The sequence below is a fragment of the Notechis scutatus genome, chromosome 9 (genome assembly GCF_049901735.1).
Source record: "Notechis scutatus isolate UNSWTSFEM ecotype Mainland chromosome 9, rNotScu1.2, whole genome shotgun sequence".
Lineage (NCBI taxonomy): Eukaryota > Metazoa > Chordata > Lepidosauria > Squamata > Elapidae > Notechis > Notechis scutatus.
Genome location: NC_142017.1, coordinates 22,105,321 through 22,124,230, shown reverse-complemented (window position 1 = coordinate 22,124,230; position 18,910 = coordinate 22,105,321). Strand labels below are relative to the sequence as shown.

The 18,910-nt window shown below is 40.7% G+C and overlaps 1 protein-coding gene across 9 annotated transcripts in view; it reads right to left on the bottom strand.

Annotated features, from left to right (window-relative positions):
• Positions 1-608: 608 nt before the first annotated feature.
• KCTD15 (potassium channel tetramerization domain containing 15) overlaps positions 609-18,910 on the bottom strand; it is a 70,080-nt gene continuing 51,778 nt past the window's right edge. For all 9 annotated transcript variants that reach the window (XM_087971798.1, XM_026680150.2, XM_026680151.2 and 6 more), the window contains exon 5: positions 609-4,073. In XM_087971798.1, coding sequence (XP_087827924.1) covers positions 3,918-4,073 — 156 coding nt within the window. In that variant the 3' untranslated portion in view covers positions 609-3,917. The remainder of the gene's footprint in view (positions 4,074-18,910) is intronic.

The following is an 18,910-nucleotide window of genomic DNA, read 5'->3' as shown; positions in this document are numbered from 1 at the left end:
ACTGCAGATCTAGGCAAGGAGTCTCACAGGTAAATGAATCAACCTAGATGGCAAAAACATTTCTAAACTGGAGTTAGGGAAAGATGAAGAATGTTTTAATATGCCTGAGATTTTTCCACAAAGAAATGGCAACTTTGACTTTGCTGGCTGAGGAATTTTGGGAGTTGAAGTCCGCAAGTCTTAAAGTTGCCAAGGTTGGAGACCCCTGTGCTAAAGGTTGAACGCTACCTAAATGTACTAGATTTCTAAGGGGCGTAATCAACTGTTACGGACTCTATAGCTAAAATAATATTAATTTAAAAAATCAGTCTAGGTACATGCACGGGACAACTACTGTGTGAGCCAAACTGAAATAACTGATGTATTTTTAAAAAGGGGGAAGAGATTTAGCAGCACTTAAGTTATTTCTTGGTGCAAAAGGTCAAACTAGGTCATGAGTTTGGGTCATGAGCCACCATGAATAGCAAGTCAGTTAGATAAGTGGGAATGCTGAAAGAGCACCATCCTTTCCTGTTTCAAGCACACAACCCCAGAAGGAATGTCCTAGGGGAATTCATTTGAATACCCAAATTCTGTTCTCAAACACTGAAATGAAATAAAATTCTGCGTATTTGGCTTTTGACTTTATGAGTATGTCAAACACCAAAGAATGGTTGATAGACACATTGCACGATTTGTTTTATGAAGGGCAAGAGGAATGCCGAGAAGGTACAATATTAAGCATTTACAGTACAATACAATTTAATAGGTATCTTACATACAAAAGGGATGGCATTAAGACCTAAACATTTTAGAAAAAGATATTAAACTAACTTGATGGCACAAAATGTACAATGCAGCAACTTTTCTGCATAGTTAACCCTCAACCAGTTGTGTTTGGGGGGGACAGATGGAGAAATTCTTCTTCTTTTTTTTTTGCTTAACAGCTCTCACTCAGTTTGATAAAAGTAGCGTACTTAAAAAAAGTGTACTTTGAAAAAGAGAACCTTAGTGAAAAAGTGGTGTGTTGTGACAATTCTGTACTTGTTTAGTTCTGAGGTAGCTAAGGGACGTGTATGTGTGTGTGTATGTGTGTGTGAGAATGTCCTGTTTTTCTTGGTAGCATCACCCCCCCCCAGATCTCTTCAGGTTTTTTTTAGTAACCTTCAGCACCATTTGCAGAGGGCAGCAAAACTGCAGGGATAGCATCTTGCAAAATGCAATGTGTGACTGCCATCTTGTACAATTTGACACTCCTGCCCCACCACAGTTCTGTAGTTTTGTCCTTAAATTGTTGGAGAACCTCTCTTTACTCTGGTGAAATACCTTCCTATCCACAAATTTGGTGGGGAATTTCTATTTGTGGCCATTTGTTTATTAATCTTGCTGATGAAATATGTAAAAAAAAAAAGCCCCCTGGTCAGTTCAAAAATGGGCAATTCTGCCCAGCTTGTTGGGACGCCACATTTCCTTAATGAAATTCTTCACAAGGGGCACCAAAATCGAAGGGAGTTTTTAGTCCTGTGCTATTTCATTTCATGGGCCCCTGCCCCATTTTGGTATATATATTTCCTTGAACTTCAAACCATTAACACTATTAATCCATTTTGGCAGGCTTACAAATCAAGAAAACTGTCTTTTCTCCCAAATCTTTTGAATTGGCAGTTTGATTTGCCTTCCAGGCTTAAACCAAGTATGACCTGCTGCAGTGGAGGATCTTGGGAAGTGTAGTTTTGAGGGGGGGGGAAATAACTGAGGTCCTTGGCCAGATTAGCACCTTATCAGAACTATAATTCCCAGGATTCCACATTAAACTGATAAGAGAATTGATACACACTTTTAGTATGAAATACACTATTTATGACTGAACACTCATCAGATACAGTTTTCTCTCCAAGCCTCGATTTTTGAAGTTGTGCTCATGAGAAACGAGTTGCAAATAAGCAATAACACAAACTTAGCTTGATCCATGAACTTGCAGATACATTTCATAGTTCAACTCAATGAGGTTCTCCAAAGTTTTCTGTCAGTACAAAAAGTTACACAAGAAGGACTGGTCAAAATGTCTGGATTCTCACTCAGTACGCTGCTCAGGAGGCATCAGGGGTGGAGAGCTACCCTTCCCTGCCCTTATTTTTTAAAATCTTTTGAGAAGAGACTCATACTGGGATGTAGTCGCAAAACTCAAATGCTCTGCATAGCTGCAAGGTGCATAACAACCTGATATGCCATGTGGAGTAGATATTTGTGATTCAGTTCATTCTAGGAAGCCAAGTGAATGGGGAATGGCCGGCGTCAGACTGAGCAGTGGGGAGGGGTTTTTAACAAACAACTTTTAACTTAACGTTTTAGTGCGGTAACGTTAGATCCTGCCTATTCTCTTTGCTATCACTGTTGCCCAATAAAAATTCCTTTTGAAAGGCTACCTGTTTCAAGAGTTCTGCTTTCTTGAGGGCACCGTTGAGGCACGACCTTACACAAGCCATCTTTCAAAGTCCCACAGGCCATCAACATTTGACCATAGCATGGCTTATAAATGCATGTTGATCCAGCTTTGGGTTCTTGAGTGTTTGTGCAAAACCAGTCAATCAGTGGGTAAGGAAAATAGCGCTAGAGATTATCCCTCTTCCTATTAGTTACATCCATTGGATTTTGGGAAATGGCAGCCCCAACTGGTCTGAAGTTCCTTTGGCCAGGAAGGATGCCCTAACCTACCCATCAAGGTATACAATGGCACAGTATAAATGGGCAGATGTTTTGGTCACGACTGCTCAGAGATTGAAAGCCAAGTTTATTCAAAGAATGCTGATGCCAAAGGATTTGTGAATGGAAGCAAAGTATTAAGTAGTTGCTCAAAAGAAGAAATAGAATGGCACTTTTGTGCCATTTAAACCAGGGGTCTCCAACCTTGGCAATTTTAAGCCTGATGGACTTCAACTCCTGCTGGCTGGGGAATTCTGGGAATTGAAGTCCACCAGGCTTAAAAGTTGCCATGGTTGGAGACCCCTGGTTTAAACAGATGACATGCAACATCCAATCAGTGTGGCATCATCCATTTCCATGTGTCAAGGCAATATGGGGACTGAATTTGAATGAAGAGTGACTTGAGACACCATTTAAGCCACTTCCCGTTCTTAACGACAATAAAAACCAGCATAACTTAACGTTGGGTTCACCTCAGGACCTATTTAAAGTTACACAATTTTGCAAAAGGACTCGATTTGAACCTCATTTTTTAAAAAGAATTTGCAGCTGTGCGAGTTGTGTCTGTGTATGAGGGGACAGCAAAAGATGTAGGACTGGAAAGAATGAAATCAGGTCCAGCACCATTTGGTCCCTTCCCTGAACTGGCTCCTCTAAGACAACGGTAGGCGCCGTAGAAAAATAAGCCATAATGCAACGAATCCAAGGAATGAGCAAAAAGACCATGAGTAACAAATGGAGATAGGGGAGGAACGACTGACAGGCCAGAGATAGTACAGGGCTCAGGGAAGACGCTCAGCATACCACCAGTTTCCTTCTGGCAGCTATCAAGGTTTTGACACATTCGTAGGACAGAGGGGCTATCGTCCAGGAAGCTGGTGGGCTCATTCCTTCAGTGAGACATACTTTAATTACATAAATTGGTCTTTTCCACCAAATTCGGTCCAGTTAAGTTCTTTACAGAAGCACCACTACTTTCCATGAGCCAAAACAATCCCACAACACGCCAGGCTTCCGAGTGCACTGCGATGACTTGAGTAAATAATACAAACAACTCTGGGTTGTGTCCTTGTCCTTGTCTCCATGTTGAGAGTCATGGCTGGCCATACAACAGGGTTGCTTCAGAAACAGGCTGGCTGCTCCTGCATTAATACTGTTCTGGGAGTCCTGAGTGTTTCCACCCAAGGGGACCTTTGAACACGCCCACTGTCTCCAAGGAAGGAGGGAGTCGGTCCTTAATCTAGGGGTTCTTGCTTTATTCTGATGGTGGTATTGGGCTGTGGTCTCTGGTCTTCACGGCACAGCACGTATTCACTGAACTGGGAGGAATCTACGCCTCCACCACAGGACGCTGCCACATTAAATCCCTTCTGGAACAACCGTTCAAGGACCTGGAGATTGGAGGGGGGGCAGGGGGGGAGAAATATATTAGAACAGGATTTCATACACAGTGCGCCCCTGAAAGACCCAAAGATGGTTTCCTGACTCCAATAGGCTATATTTTCTAATAAATAGGCAGAAATGAAAAATTGCACTTCAAGATATCTGGAAGGCTTTTCATAAAGGGCCAACTAAGTTCCTTGGAGGAACTTCATTTGTTTAGAATACATGTTTGATGTGAAATGAATCCTGGATTCAACTGCAAGATTTTTTGGCTAAAAAGTTCATGCCTAGAATTTTAGGCAACAGATGATACACTTAAGTTAATAGTTATAGCACTTATACTGCTTCACAGTGCTTTGCAACCCTCTCTAAGCGGTTTACAGAGTCAGCCTCTTGCCCCCAACAATCTGGCTCATCACCCACCTTGGAAGGACAGAAGGCCGAGTCAACCTTGAGCCTGGTGAGATTCGATTTGCCAAATTGCAGGCAGATGGCAGTCAGCAGAAGTAGCCTGCAGTACTGCACTCTGACCACTGCATCACCAGGGCTCTGTTAACATTACTAATAGATTCTAATGGAATCATCAACTGCAGGGGTGTCAAACTTGTGGCGTCACGTTGTCGTCATATGACGTATTACAACTTTTTTCTCCTTTGCTAAACAGGGTGAGGAGGGCCAGTGCAAGTTTGACACCCCTGATCTACTTCATCTTGTAGGAAACGTCACCGACCCTTTACCAGTCACGTTCTAAAGCATTAGTTTCAGAGGTGGGATTCAGCCGGTTCCGACCAGAGAACCGGTAGCAGAAATTTTGAGTAGTTCGGAGAACCGGCAAATCCCACCTCTGACTGGCCCCACCAACCCCATCTCTTCCCTGCCTCCCATTGAGTCCCAGCTGTTTGGCTGGGTCTTCTTTGGTTGCCCTGCATAGGAGAACGGAGCTGGAAAGCAGGTCAGTGGGGTGGGGAGGGAAGGGGGATTTTGCAGTAACCTTCCCCTGCCACGCCCTCCAAGCCACACCCACAGAACTGGTAGTAACATTTTTTGAATCCCACCACTGACTAGTTTCAACCAATGGTGACCTAATAGACTTAAGGCTTGATTTCTGCACAGATCACCAATCACAATACAATCCTCTATAAAATGTTCCACTTTCCAAGTTCACCTTGTCAGGACTTCTCCTTGGTTACTCTCAAGTCATGTAATGTTATGTTTTGTTCTCTTCAGAAAGGAATCGATTCTTTCACTTCAGTGAGGCTTTCTGAGTGGATTAATAACAACTATAACTTTTTCTCTGGATTATAAAACTGATATTTTATTTACCACCCTGGGAGGTAAGAATAGAAGCCATTTAAACGATAATGAATTTAGTAAATGAGAAAACTTTTTGATAGGCTTTCCATGGCCACTAATTAAAGTTGGCTATCTGGTGTCAGAGGCAAAATTACTCTGGAGAACATCGATGTTCCTGGACGCGTGTCTTTCTGGAGGATGGGGGAAGTGAGATGGGGCCCTTTCCAATGAATCCCCAAATCTTCCTCCGTCTTTGACTCCTAAGTATGCTGTTTCTGTATGTGCTTTTAGTATTTTTTCCTTAAAAATATAACTTTTATTAAATATTTTTAAATGAGTGAAAGATAAACATAAAATACAAAAAATGAAATGGACAAAGGAAAGCTAAAAAGTGGAGAAAATAAAAGATAATTTATAAATAAATAAAGAAATGCTGCAACTTCCCTTTTTACAGTAGTTTTAATATTAGTTATTATTAGTATTAGTGATGACTTTAAAATTACATACATAGTTCACTTCTTCCCATATCCTTCACTCTGCAAGTCCCAAAATAATCAACAAAAGCATCAAATAACTTTTGTCCAAATTTTGAGCAAAAAGTATAGGAAAATTTTTCCAGCATTTTTAAAGAACCTTATTGTCTTGTCCCCAATGAAACAAGTCAATTTTATAGTCTGGTCTCTTATCCAGTATCTCTGCATTATCGGTTCTTAGCTTGGTGTTAATTTCTCTTCTTCCTGGCAAGATACACTTATTTTTGGTATAGACACTTGTTGATTTCAGCAACCAAGTCTTCTTCTTCCCATTCTATTTTTAAGGCTTCAGCAACCCTCAACTTACAATCTTTGCCAGATTGTTCCGTAACTACTCTCAATCCTAAGCAACTTTCTTTCTCTATTAAATCCAGTCATGCCACATTATCTAAATCTTTTTACATCTCTTGGCTGAATGTTTCTGTGTCATTCATTTGTATTACACATTCTTCAAATTCTTTAATTTATCTTTTTTTCCGTATTTGTAGATCTTTCTTATGTTCTCCCATGAAATGTAATCAAGTCTATTTTAACAGATACTGCTTACATTTTAACCTCCCAACCACTCACTTATCCACAATGCAGATTCTTCTCTTTTTTAGCTTTCAGAATTTTTATTAGTTTATCAAAATATAACATAAAATACAAAAAAAAAGGAAAATAAGGTAGGGAGAATTGTAGGGGAGAAGGGAGAAAAAAAGAAAGAAAGAGAAAGAAAGAAAGAAAGAAAGAAAGAAAGAAAGAAAGAAAGAAAGAAAGAAAGAAAGAAAGAAAGAAAGAAAGAAAGAAAGAAAGAAAGAAAGTTGACTTCTGACTCCTTTTGGTCCAATAGAATAAGGTAACAGCATAAAACCTCAACTTTTTACTTTTATATAATAATATGAAATAAACTCTTCATACACCCCCCTTCAATTTTGTCAATTTTGTTATGCTGTAGTCTGATTCTACAGTTGTTGACATTCATTTTTTCCTCATTAATCTACACCCAGTACCCCATAAGGACAAAGCCAAAACAGAATTTTGTAAATTTATTAAATACTGCCTGAATGCACTGTATTTAATTGGCAAAACCAAAACCAAAGTTTCATTTTTCTACCTTAATCACAAAGTCCAGAAGTGGTTTCCAAGTAGAAACAAAAGTAATTGTGTGTGTGTGTGTTTTTGCTTTAATCAAAGCAGTCTATTTAGCCATCTCTGCTAACTTCATCAACTTTTGCAGCCATTTGCCAATTGTGGGAATCAAATTGTCCTTCCATTTTTGAGCATAAATTAATCTTACTGCCATCAACAAAAACAGTTTTTTCCCCAAATCTTTTTCCATTAGACCCAAAAGAAAAGTCTTTGGTTTTATCTTTATATTCACTTTAAGAACCTGCAGATTCTTCATTTTTAAAAAGTAACTTTTCTTACCAAAAAATAGGGAGATTATTATGCATATTTCTATATAATATACTAAAAGCCATAACTAGATGTAAAGATTAGATGTTGAAAGATGGTGTCACTATGTATGTTTTAATTATATTGTTATTGTCATTAAAATGGCATACCAAAATAATGAACAACTAAATGAGCTCCAGGCTCATGAATTAATTAGGGCATCCATTGGAACCCTGACAGCAGACCTGTATTCTCACGCAAATATGTATATTACAATTACATAAGTATGATTAAAGTAACAAATATTATTAATACTACCATTACTACTTGTATCCAAAGGAATGATACCCAGATGCCTCACTGTTCATGTATTGATGTTGATGTATATTCAAAAATTTAAAGAAAACTTAATTTTTAAAAAAATATTTTCTTCCATGTTTGTAAATTTCTCCTCCATTCTTCCTTCCAGTGAGGCTAAATCTCTCTCGACTGATTTAGTCACATTTTCCCTTATGTCCTCGAATACCCTTTGCAGTATTTTCTGATAGAATCTCCTTTTTTGTCATTTGGTCCATTAAACATCCCCCCCTCAATTCTGCAAGTTTCACTGCTTTCTTAGCAGTAGCCTTTCTTTCATTTATAATCCAGTAAGAAAAAGTAAAAATAAGAGACAGGCTCCAGTTTCCACCTGCTCTTTGGTCACATTCATCACTCTGTAGTTCTGGGGTCTACATGATCTTCTATGTAGATCAGCGGTCTCCAAACTTGACAGCTTTAAGACCTGTGGACTTCAACTACCAGAATTCCTCCTCCAGTCATGTTAGCTCAGGAATTCTGGGAGTTGAAGTCCACAAGTCTTAAACTTGCCAAGTTTGAAGACCCTTGATGTAGAATAGATGATACATGACCTATGATCTCTATGATCTCTTGCAACTTTCTCTTTCTTCTTTCCCGGTGAGATTATGCATTATTTATTTCATTATTTAAAAAACACTTTAAAGTAAATAATCCTAAATTCAACTGTCCCAATCTTCTTCTGTTCAATCTTATTTCGGACCCAGCTTTTTACTTTTAATTCTGCTTAAGTCCTTGTCTTTCTTTGCTTTTAGCTTTAATCTTTCACCATGGTGGAAGGATCACTCACTAGGTGGTATAATTGCTCTGCAGGTTTCAAAATACTTTTCAAGGTGCTTTAGAAAGAAGGGACTGGGGCCAACCATGTGTTGTTGAACAGGTTGCGTTGAGGCAGTGAGAATGGGATTTCTCCCATGGCTCCTGGTGCTCTTACTCATGAGTTGCCTGCAGATCTTCCTAAGAGGAATTGCCTTCTGGAGACATGTGGGCCAGTGGTGGGATTCAATTTTTTTTACTACCAGTTCTGTGGGCATGGCATGGTGGGCATGGTGTGGCTTGGTGGGCTTGGCAGGGGAAGGTTACTGCAAAATCCCCATTCCCTCCCCACTGCTGGATGACCTCAGTGGTCTCAGATAGAGGTTGAATAGGAGAGAATCCAGCCCTGAGGCACCTCATAACCCCAGAGGAAGATGGAGAGCCAGCACAATGCAGTGCCATCCATCCCAAATGCCTGAAGCCAGTTCAGCAGGACACCATGACTGATGGAATAATTAAACAGTGCAACCACACAAAATTCCTTGATGGCAGAAGCAATGGAAAACTTGCAACAGGGAGAGTAGTGATAGGCAAGTTTACATCTGGCTTAGCAACTGCACTCAGTGGGTAGTCCTCAATGGCACTACACCTACAATGGAAGGAAGCATGCAGTGGGGTACCACCAAGTCAACACTGTTGAAGATAGACTCAAGAGTCAGGAGGACGTTGACAGAATTGAACATTGGGCCTGAGCCAACCAAATGCTGGTGGTGACCAGTAAGTAAGGTCCTACACATACACAAGAAATACCAGGACAGATATAGGTGTTCCTGACTCAATAATAGCAACCGTGAGAAACCATTTATGAGCCAAAAAAAACCAAACCCTAATGCAGTTCTAGGTTGCATCAACAGTGCTTTATACTGCACTGGTGAGACCACACTTGGAATACTGCATCCAGTTTCTGGTCAACACGATACCCCCCCCAAAATGTTGACACCCTAGAACAGTGGTGGCTAACCTTTTTGGGCTCCTGTGCCAAAAATTGCGTGCATGCTAGCGTGCACCAGAATGCAATGCACCCCCTCCCCATGCTCCCTGCGCATGCGCACACAATCTCCCCTTCCCGCCACCCCCTTACCAGCACTGCGCCTCACAGCTGATTTTTCGGCTGGTTTGAAGCCTTTTTCGGCCTCCTCTGCATGGCTTTTCAGGCCAAATTATAGGCTCATTTCATCACTTCCGGTATTACAGGAAGTGATGAAATGGGCCTATAATTCGTCCCGAAAAGCCTTGCAGAGGCTTTTTCCAAGCCTCTGGGAGGCCGAAGAGGCCTCAAACCAACCGAAAAAAAAATCAGTTGTGAAGCGCGGGCATGCACAGTGAGGTAAGTTTGCCTGCAGCTCGCGTGCCAGCACAAATGGCTCCGCATGCCACTTGTGGCACGCGTGCCATAGAATTCGCCATCACGGCCCTAGAAAGAGTGCAGAGAAGAGCAACAAAGATGATTAGGGGACTGGAGACTAAAACATATGAAGAACAAAAGTTGCATGAATTGGGTATGTCTAATCTAATAACAAGAAGGACTGAGGGTGACATGACAGCAGTCTTCCAGTATCTGAGAGGTTATCACACAGAAGAGGAGGGTCAACCTAGTCTTCAAAGCACCAGAAAGCAAGACAAGAAACAATGGATGGAAAATAACCAAGAAGAGATCCAACCTAAAAATAAGGAGAGATTTCCTGACAGAACAATCGATCGGCAGAATTGCTTGCCTTCAAAAACTGCAGGTGACCAATCACTGGAGGTTTTCAAGGAGAGATTGGACAACCGTTTGTCCAGAATGGTTTAGGATCTCCTGCCATGGGCAGGTGGTTGGACTAAAAGACCTACAAGATCCCATCCAACCCTTATTATGTTTTACATCTGCAGCAAAAATTGCTCGAAAAGGCAAAAGCTCCTTTAAGGTTATGAAGGTCATGAAGACATAGCAGCAAACGAACAATAACCTAAAGGTTACTTTATATACTGTTGAAATACTTTTCTTAAAGCAATTGGCCACTCACCTTATTTCCCTGTTCTTTCAGCCCAGGACAACACTGCAGAGGCTGAATCTGAAAGTTTACCAAATACAATTTGGTCGGAAAAGGATTTCAATGCAGGTCTTCTGAACAGGGGCTACCAGCGGACTTTTATCCATGTTATTTTGGTTTTCTGGACTCGTTTAGGGTATAAATTTACCCTGCAAAATACTTGGTTCCAAAGGGCCCAGGAGAGGAGCTAGGAGCTACGTGATACATCTTAGTCTTTCAGGATCTCCTAGCATATTATGCCGTGATAATTCTATAAGTTATTCCTAAATGACTGCAGTGTGATTAAAGTCCTGCTTACAGCAAACCTCTACAGAAAAGCCAAATATTAATCAAACAAACAAGTGCTCTGCAGGGCAGTTCAGTACATTATAGAATAACATACTGTCTGGGAGTGATATTGATGCAACCTCTTAAGGAGATACAACGCTAGGACTTCAGTCATAAGCAAATGAGGCTATGACTCATCATGAATATGCAGTGTTGGAAGTGGGGGGACAATGCAAACGTCTGCAAACTTATTTACTGGTGCAATTTGTCTTTTAGGGCAGGAGTCGCCAACTGGTAGTTTGTGAGAAAATTTTGGTGGTCCGCAGAGAAATGTCACCCCCAAAGCAATTAATCCAGGCTGCGCGGGAACACAATGCTTGCGTTGCTTGCATTGTGAACAAAACTAGGTAGTGAGGGGAGGGGGGAAAGGGTGGAGGGGGGGAACTTGCCCCACTTTCCCCACATGCCTCGCCTGGCCACTAGGCTGCTTCTTTCCACTTCTTTCTTCTTCTGCTTTTGGCTGCACGCAAGGAAAGCAGCAAAAGTCTTTTTTTCTTTCCCCCAAACTCCGCCAGAAATGAGTCTTTGGGACCCTGCAAGGCCTCCTGCTCCAAGAGGCTGCGCCATTCTGGCAGAGTTTGGGGGAGAGAAAGAAGGACTTCTGCTGCTTCTGCTGCTTTCCTTGCATGAAGCCAAAAGTCTCTCTCTCTCTCTCTGTCTCTCTCTCCCCTTCCTGAGAATGGAACTGGTGGGGGGACAATAGGAGGAGAAAGGTGGGCTGGGTATGTTCATCGTCTTCATTCGTTTGTAAAATAACAGAGGCAGGGTATAAACAAACAAACAAATAAAATCTCTAGTCATGTGCTAAACGGGGGGACCTGCTGTAAAAGATCTGCTTCAAGACTGGTTGTGCGTACCACTTCTTGGAAGGCTGACTCTGGGCTCCTCCTCCTCCTCCTCCTCCCTTGACATCCTCGGTGCCACTTAATGAGAGACATTTCTTTGTGGGTTGGGAGTCAATGAGTCAGGATGAAGAGGAGCAGATGCCTTTTGCATGGCTCCCGCAACCCCCAAATTTGCATAACGCTGCTTGCTTACAACTCCTCTCAGTCTTATCTATGGAATGCGCACATTGTCTGGTCTGCCATCTTCAGTTTCTTCGCTTGGCTGACATCCTGCCCTAAATTGCGAGGCGGAGGAATTTGGGGCAGTAACATGTGGGGCTGGGAGTGAGAAGACAAAAGGCTGGAGGGGAGACCCTGACAAGCACCAGAGATGCCAAACCAGAATAAAACAGCCTCCAAGGACCCCTGGCCTGGGAACCGAATGCTAAATTGCAGTGAGAGATGCCAAACATCTGAGCTCAAAACATGCAAAAGGCATCCTAGTGGACACTGATGGACTGGTCAAAGGAGGAAAATGTAATCTTTTGCATAGGAATATTCAGATCTAAAAGGTATTGGACTAAAATACACACATGCTTGGAAAAAATGATTAAACAACATATAGATTTGAAGCCTGAAATATTCCTATTAGGTATGGTACCAGAAGGTAAAGAAAAGATTTACTTAATTATACATGTTTTAACAGCAGCTAGAATTGTATTTGCCCAAAATTGTAAGAGTGATAAAATACCGACAGAGGGAAAAATAAATGGATTGACACTAGAAATCAAAGAAAAATAAGAAACTGAATATTACATGGCATGGGATCTGTTTTATCAATGGATGGAAAATAGAACAAATTAAAAGGAATTTGATGTATTTATACAGCAATTAGAGAAATTAGTGTAATAGATATATTTGATACTATTATTTACATGGGAATGTGATTAGTGTTGTATTGTTAGACTTGATAAGAAGATCATTTATAATGGTTAAAGAATCTAAATATGTACCTAATCGACACGCAATTGAAATGGAATGGATTTGTTTGTATATAAAATTTTTTTTTATTTTTTTAAAAAAAGAATATTCAGATCTAGTTTTACTCTCACTGCAATCACTTAACTTTAGTAAAAGAACCTATCACTTCAACCACATGGAGTCCAGGGTCTTTCTTTCCTAAGTGTCTAAGTTGGGGCCAATCTGACACATATTTCCTGGTTGAGGAAAGCTATATTAACTAATCAGACTATTGAAGGAGGCAAATCAAGAGGAAGAGCCCAGCAAAAATATCTTCCCATATTGGCAGAAAAGTGCGGTGCCTGGCAATCACTGTGAGACTTTATAACAAGTTTAAAAACAAGACAACCAATCCAGAACAACAAGGCAGTGAAGAGATGAAATGCAACTGAAGAAAAGGAAGAACTCCAGCATCCTCTGTTAATTAACCTTTGTGTGATAAATATAAAACAGTGATCCCCAGGGGGGGAGGGGGAAAAGGAGGGGGGGGGTTTCCTACAAGCGGCAGGTGAGCTTTGTGCAAGGGGCAGGTGCATGTGCCACTTGCCACTTGCACTAACAGAGCTTCATGTGTTCATGCCCGCTGCTTGTGTGAGTGGAGCTGTGTCTGCAAGCTGGCCTGGGGATTGGGGACCCCTGATATAAAAGACTACCTGTAAGACCACCAAGGGGCCAATGTGAACGGTTGCATGATGGAAGCCAAGAATTCAGGAGAACCCTTTAGTACTCCTAGTGGGGATTGGGCTCTTAATGCCCCTTATTCATTTGAACATTGGCAGCAGTTCTTTGATGAGCAATAGCCATAGTCCTTAGACTTATATACCGCTTCCCAGTGCTTCCCTGCCCTCTCTAAGCGGTTTACAGAGTCAGCCTCCTGCCCCCAACAATCTGGGTCCTCATTTTACCCACCTTGGAAGGACGGAAGGCTGAGTCCACCTTGAGCCTGGGGAGATTTGATCTGCCAAACTGAAGGCAGCTGGCAGGCAGGAGGAGCCTGCAGAACTGCACTCTAATCACTGCGCCAACCTAGGAGCAATAGGTGCATGCATGCATTTCCACTGGAAATCAACTTTGTGGCCCACCACAAGGAGAGTAGATCATTTGTCCATCTACCTATTCACCTTATGTAATTATTTTTAATAACCTGAATTGAGGGGATAGAAAACTTGTTTTATCAATAAAGCAAGTTTTTCTGATAACAGTAGTAGTGTTATGATTTTTGTTTTGTTAAAACAAACTTTTTAGGTAAATGATATAAAAATTAATGACTATTGGGGTTATTATATCTGGGTCAGCTTGTTGCATATATTTCAGGGGGAGAATTAATGTACTAATTTGGAAAAAATATTAATGGACTTTGGCATATCCTTGTGAGAATTCCTAGTTCAAGAATTATATGACACTTTTCTATGTGCTAAATTGGAAGTCAATATTCTGTATGCGTGGAGATTTTACAATAATTAAATCATATCAATTATCCCGGGAAAACAGGGAGGCTTCAGAATCCAGAACTTCTTTAGCTCTGGATGGGTTGCACTGTCTCCGAGAGATCCTGTGAGCAACTTGTCAGTCCCTCCTGGGCTCTTGATTCCTACTCAAAGAGCAGGTAGCTGTCTTAGCTACAAGAGCCTTGGCGCTCCTTCCCATTGTGCACCAGTTGCGTCCTTTCCTGGATCTGGAGTCCCTCTTAGGGTCCCTCAGACCCTAAACCTCAGTCACCATGTAAACCTTTTGATTGAATAAAATGACATTTAAAGTGTGATATCAAACTTTAAAATGCTGGCTCAATGCTTCCTGAAACGAAATATTTTTTTTGATCAAGATAAATCTTTAAAATATTGCTAAAACTTGTTATTATTGTTATAGGAAGTAAAAGACACTTTCAAATCCATGGAAACCAGTAAGCCCTCCAGCTAAATTGGTTTTTCTGGGCAACTGAATATCATATACATGGAGCCTCTTGCTGCTTTTCTGTTGGAGTTGAGTAATCAAGGTTTTTCTCACCTCTTTCATTAACATTACAGCTGGGGAAGGCTAGGATTAATTTTGCAGAGTGTACAACTGATCACTGAAGTTTACCTGTTAAATATGCCTCCAAAAATTGCCACAGCAACTCTGGCAAGGAGGCTTAAACTCTATGCCAGGGGTGTCCAACCTTGGCAACTTTAAGACTTGTGGACTTCAAAGCTGGCTGAGGAACTCTGGGAGTTGAAGTCCACAAGTCTTAAAATTGCCAAGGTTGGACACCCCTGCTCTATGCCAATGAATCCGGTTGAATCTTTGCAGTAATAAAAGAGCAACACCTTTCAGTGAGAATTAGCCTATTAACTGATATTTTAGATTTAGAATAAACTGAGTTGGCAAAAGAACAACTTCACTGTGTATGAAAAGAAAATATTTTCCTACAATGAAGGTTGAATTCTTGAAATATATTTTGACCTGGATTATCTTTCGTTGCTATTAGTACAATGTTGGTTATTATTAGTCTCAATCCTTCAAATTATAAACAGATTTCTTCACATTGTATGTTGTGTTAAGGAACTTGTCGAGGAAATTATTTAACTTGGTTTTAGAACCATTGGACTGTTTTACTAATCAATCAAAGGATATGTTGTGTATAAAGGTGTCTTTAGAGTCTTTAGAGCAGGGGTGTCAAACTCAATGTCATCGAGGGCAGCAACAGGGTTGTGTTTGACCTTGGGGTGGGGTTGGGGTGGGTGTGGCCAGAGTGGGCATAGGCACGACATCACTTGTGTCGGGCACCTGTGATGGCCTGAGCACTCTGCCAGAGAAAGCAGGCTCCGAAGCTCAGTTTTCGGCTGGTATGGCCTCCTGCAGCCCTCTGCTGGTGAAAACGGAGCGTGGGGGGACCATGCGTGTCCCTTGCGAACTCCGTTTTCAGCTGGGACAGCCTCCTGCAACCCTTTGCCAGTGAAAACAGAGCTCGGGAAATGGAGCACTATTTTCAGTGCAGCCCTGTGGGCCAGATCTCAACACCTCATGGGCTGGATCCAGGGCCTTGAGTTTGACAACCCTGCTTTAGAGCATACAGTCTTTAGAGCAGGGGTGTCCAACCTGCAACGTTAAGACTTGTGGACTTCAACTCCCAGAATTCCTCAGCCAGCTTTGCTGGCTGAGGAATTCTGGGAGTTGAAGTCCACAAGTCTTAACGTTGCCAAGGTTGGACACCCCTGCATAGAGTCTCCTTGATAATTAAGATTCTTTACTTCAATGTATAGATATTGTACAACAGTTTAAGTAATTATCAGAGTATTGAATTAACTGAAATAAACTCATTGTACAGTTGGATCTAACATAGCTCTAGACATTTATAAAAATGGATTATTTTTTTACCAAATGGATTGTGTAAAATATCCTAGAATAATTATTATTCCCATGAAAATATATTTGTGCAGAGCCACAATTCTTTTAGTTGAAATTTAGCACATTCCAGCACGACAGGCTGCAACTTACAAAGGGAAAATTGGGGGAGCAACATTTGATCCCTGTTCACATGAAAAAAATTACTTTGGACTAATCTTAATTTAAAAATTTGGGGCAAATATGTATCTATACACATATGAATAAATTATATGATTCAGACCAATTTATGAATCATTTCTTCAAAAATTATAATGTAGTGCAAGAAGATTTTAGACGTCCTAAAACTGCTAAATGGCAGTGAATTCAACAGAAACATTTTCAGTTTATATCTGACACATTAGCAACTTCTGAAATCTCTTAATTTCTTGTCGTGCTAAAAAGCATTTATGAAAGATTATAAATTTGCAGGTGACATGTACAGACATCCAATAATAAGTTGCAAAAATCTGAAATGAAGATTTTAGCAAACTGATTTGCTAAATATATTTCTTATCTGCAGATAAAATTAGCTCATCAATTGCTTATTTTTCATCTTTATTGGACACCTTGGCAGTTGCTCAAGAAGATTTGAATGTCAACCTTTTCATGTTGAAGATGTAACATATTTAGGTGCTCATGTGATTTTAGGGTTTTTCTCTCTGGTTGCTCCACTGTCAAAAGACAACACAACTTAACAAGAAATATGGCTCTGATCTTTGCAATCCAAGATCAGTTATTAGACCATACTGGCCTCCATCCCATCAGTGTGCGTAGAACTGGAAAAAAAAGGGAAGCACTTATTTTCGTTGCTGAGCCTGGCTTGGGATTTTCACATGGGAAAACACTCTTGAGCTTCATTACTGCCAACGAAAGCACTTTTTCAAGAAGTAATAGCATGATTTCACAGATGGGAAGCTGTACTCTGTTACTCCCTAAATGCAGTAGTCCCCCATGGTTGACCACTGACATTTGCTGGCAAAATGGCTCATTTGTGGAGTGATAGTTTTTTTGTATTATTTTTCAAAGAATAGAAAACAAGATAGGAGATTCCTGGAAGCCACCTGCTCCCAGGACTCCTTTTTTAAAAAAATGGCCCCCAATGATGTGATTCAGATTGGGCAGCAAAATGGCTGAATTACAGTGATGGGATTCTGGGTGAAGAATTCTGGGTAGATTAAAGGTGAAACTGGGAATAATAAAGATGAATTAAAAGTGATTCAGCTGCTTCCACAGTTCTTAACTCTATGGGTTTGCAGTGCTGCTATTTCCCACAGTTCTGCTGCAATTAATTCAACTGATCCTGATGGGGAAAGCATGGCTGTTGCAACACAAAACTTATGCTTGTAACTCACTTCCTTTTCAGTTGTTTTAAAGTAGCTTGTTTTGGAAATTTTTCTGTACTTGGAGGGTTTGAGGTAGTCATCATGGATCACCTGATCTCATGGCCCTAAAGTTAAAAAATGATTTGTTTTATCTTTTGGGGTGTTCTCTATCATCAGGGGTCTCCAACCTTGGGAACTTTAAGACTTGTGGACTTCAACTCCCAGAGTTCCTCAGCCAGCTTTGCTGGCTGAGGAACTCTGGGAGTTGAAGTCCACAAGTCTTAAAGTTCCCAAGGTTGGAGACCCCTGCCTGGTTTGCACTCATTATGGTAAGCTCCAGTTGGTTAGTAGTTAAGGCATCAAGCTAAAAACTTTAGAAATTGCTGGATTTTGGAAGCAATCCTTAGATTTATAGATGAACACAGATTTATGATCAGCTGCTCAATCAATAGTTTTCCCTCACTGAATATACAATTCTAGAGGTAAAAATAAACCAAAATTCAATTTTGTTCTCTCACTCTAGAAAGGAGGCATTTCTGCACTCGGGTCTTGGGTAGCTTCTTAAGCCATTTCCCAATGAGCTAAAGATGGATTTGGCTTGCTTAGTTCTAATACTGAGTTCTAATAAGTTCTAATAATACCAAAGTGTTCTTCTATTTCTTCTATTTTAAGATCATGTTTGTTTTATAATTTTAATCCCATTCTTGCCGTTTTATAGCCTGTTGTGATTTTATAACTTTTATTCCTATATCTATTCCATCCTGCAATTGTGACAGTGAAATTCAAGCATGCAATATGTTTTATTAATAAATAAATTGATTATAAATGATAATTTATAAAGAAACCAACTGATTTTAAAACGGTGGGGGGAGAAATTCCACTGGGATCTCAAGGATTAATATGGGTAGGGATTCATCTCCCACTTCATCCCTCACCCAAAAAGCTCCTTTTCTTCTTCTTCAGGACTGGGCACTCCAGAGAGCAACAATAACCATGGTCTTGGGGGGGCTCCCTTGGCTCCCACCAGCCCAAAACTTTGGCCAGAAGCGAACTCCCTCCTGCATGGCACCTGAGGAAGGCCCTTGTTTTGGGGGCTTCCCTAATTAGTGAGGCTTCTATCTATCAAAGTCGAGCTGAGCTGTCCCCACTCCTGGGGTTGACCAGCCCTGATGGGAGAACTCTTCCAGAGAAGATGCCAAAGGACACGTGGACCCTGGCTTGTATTTTCCTGTACCTGCTGATCAGCCTCTGCCTTTGTTTCAAGACCTAATTTTAAAACTTCAAAAAAAAAAAAAAAAAAAAGGGTAGAAAGGAAAAAAAAAAGACTCTCAATCCCTACAAAAACCTTTGAGTATAAAGTGGAACACATTTTATTTTAAATACTCTGGGCAATTTTTACAGTACATCTTTTTATTGGGGGGTGGGGGGAGGGGAGGGAAAAGTGCAGAGATCATTTTTTTTTAAAAGTCCATCCTGCAGGCTCCATCATTTAATTATGAGCGGGACATAAATTATGCATTTAAACCTTGCTGCATTTTCTACAAAGTGGCATGCAAAACATTCCTCTCCCCCTTTTTCTTTTC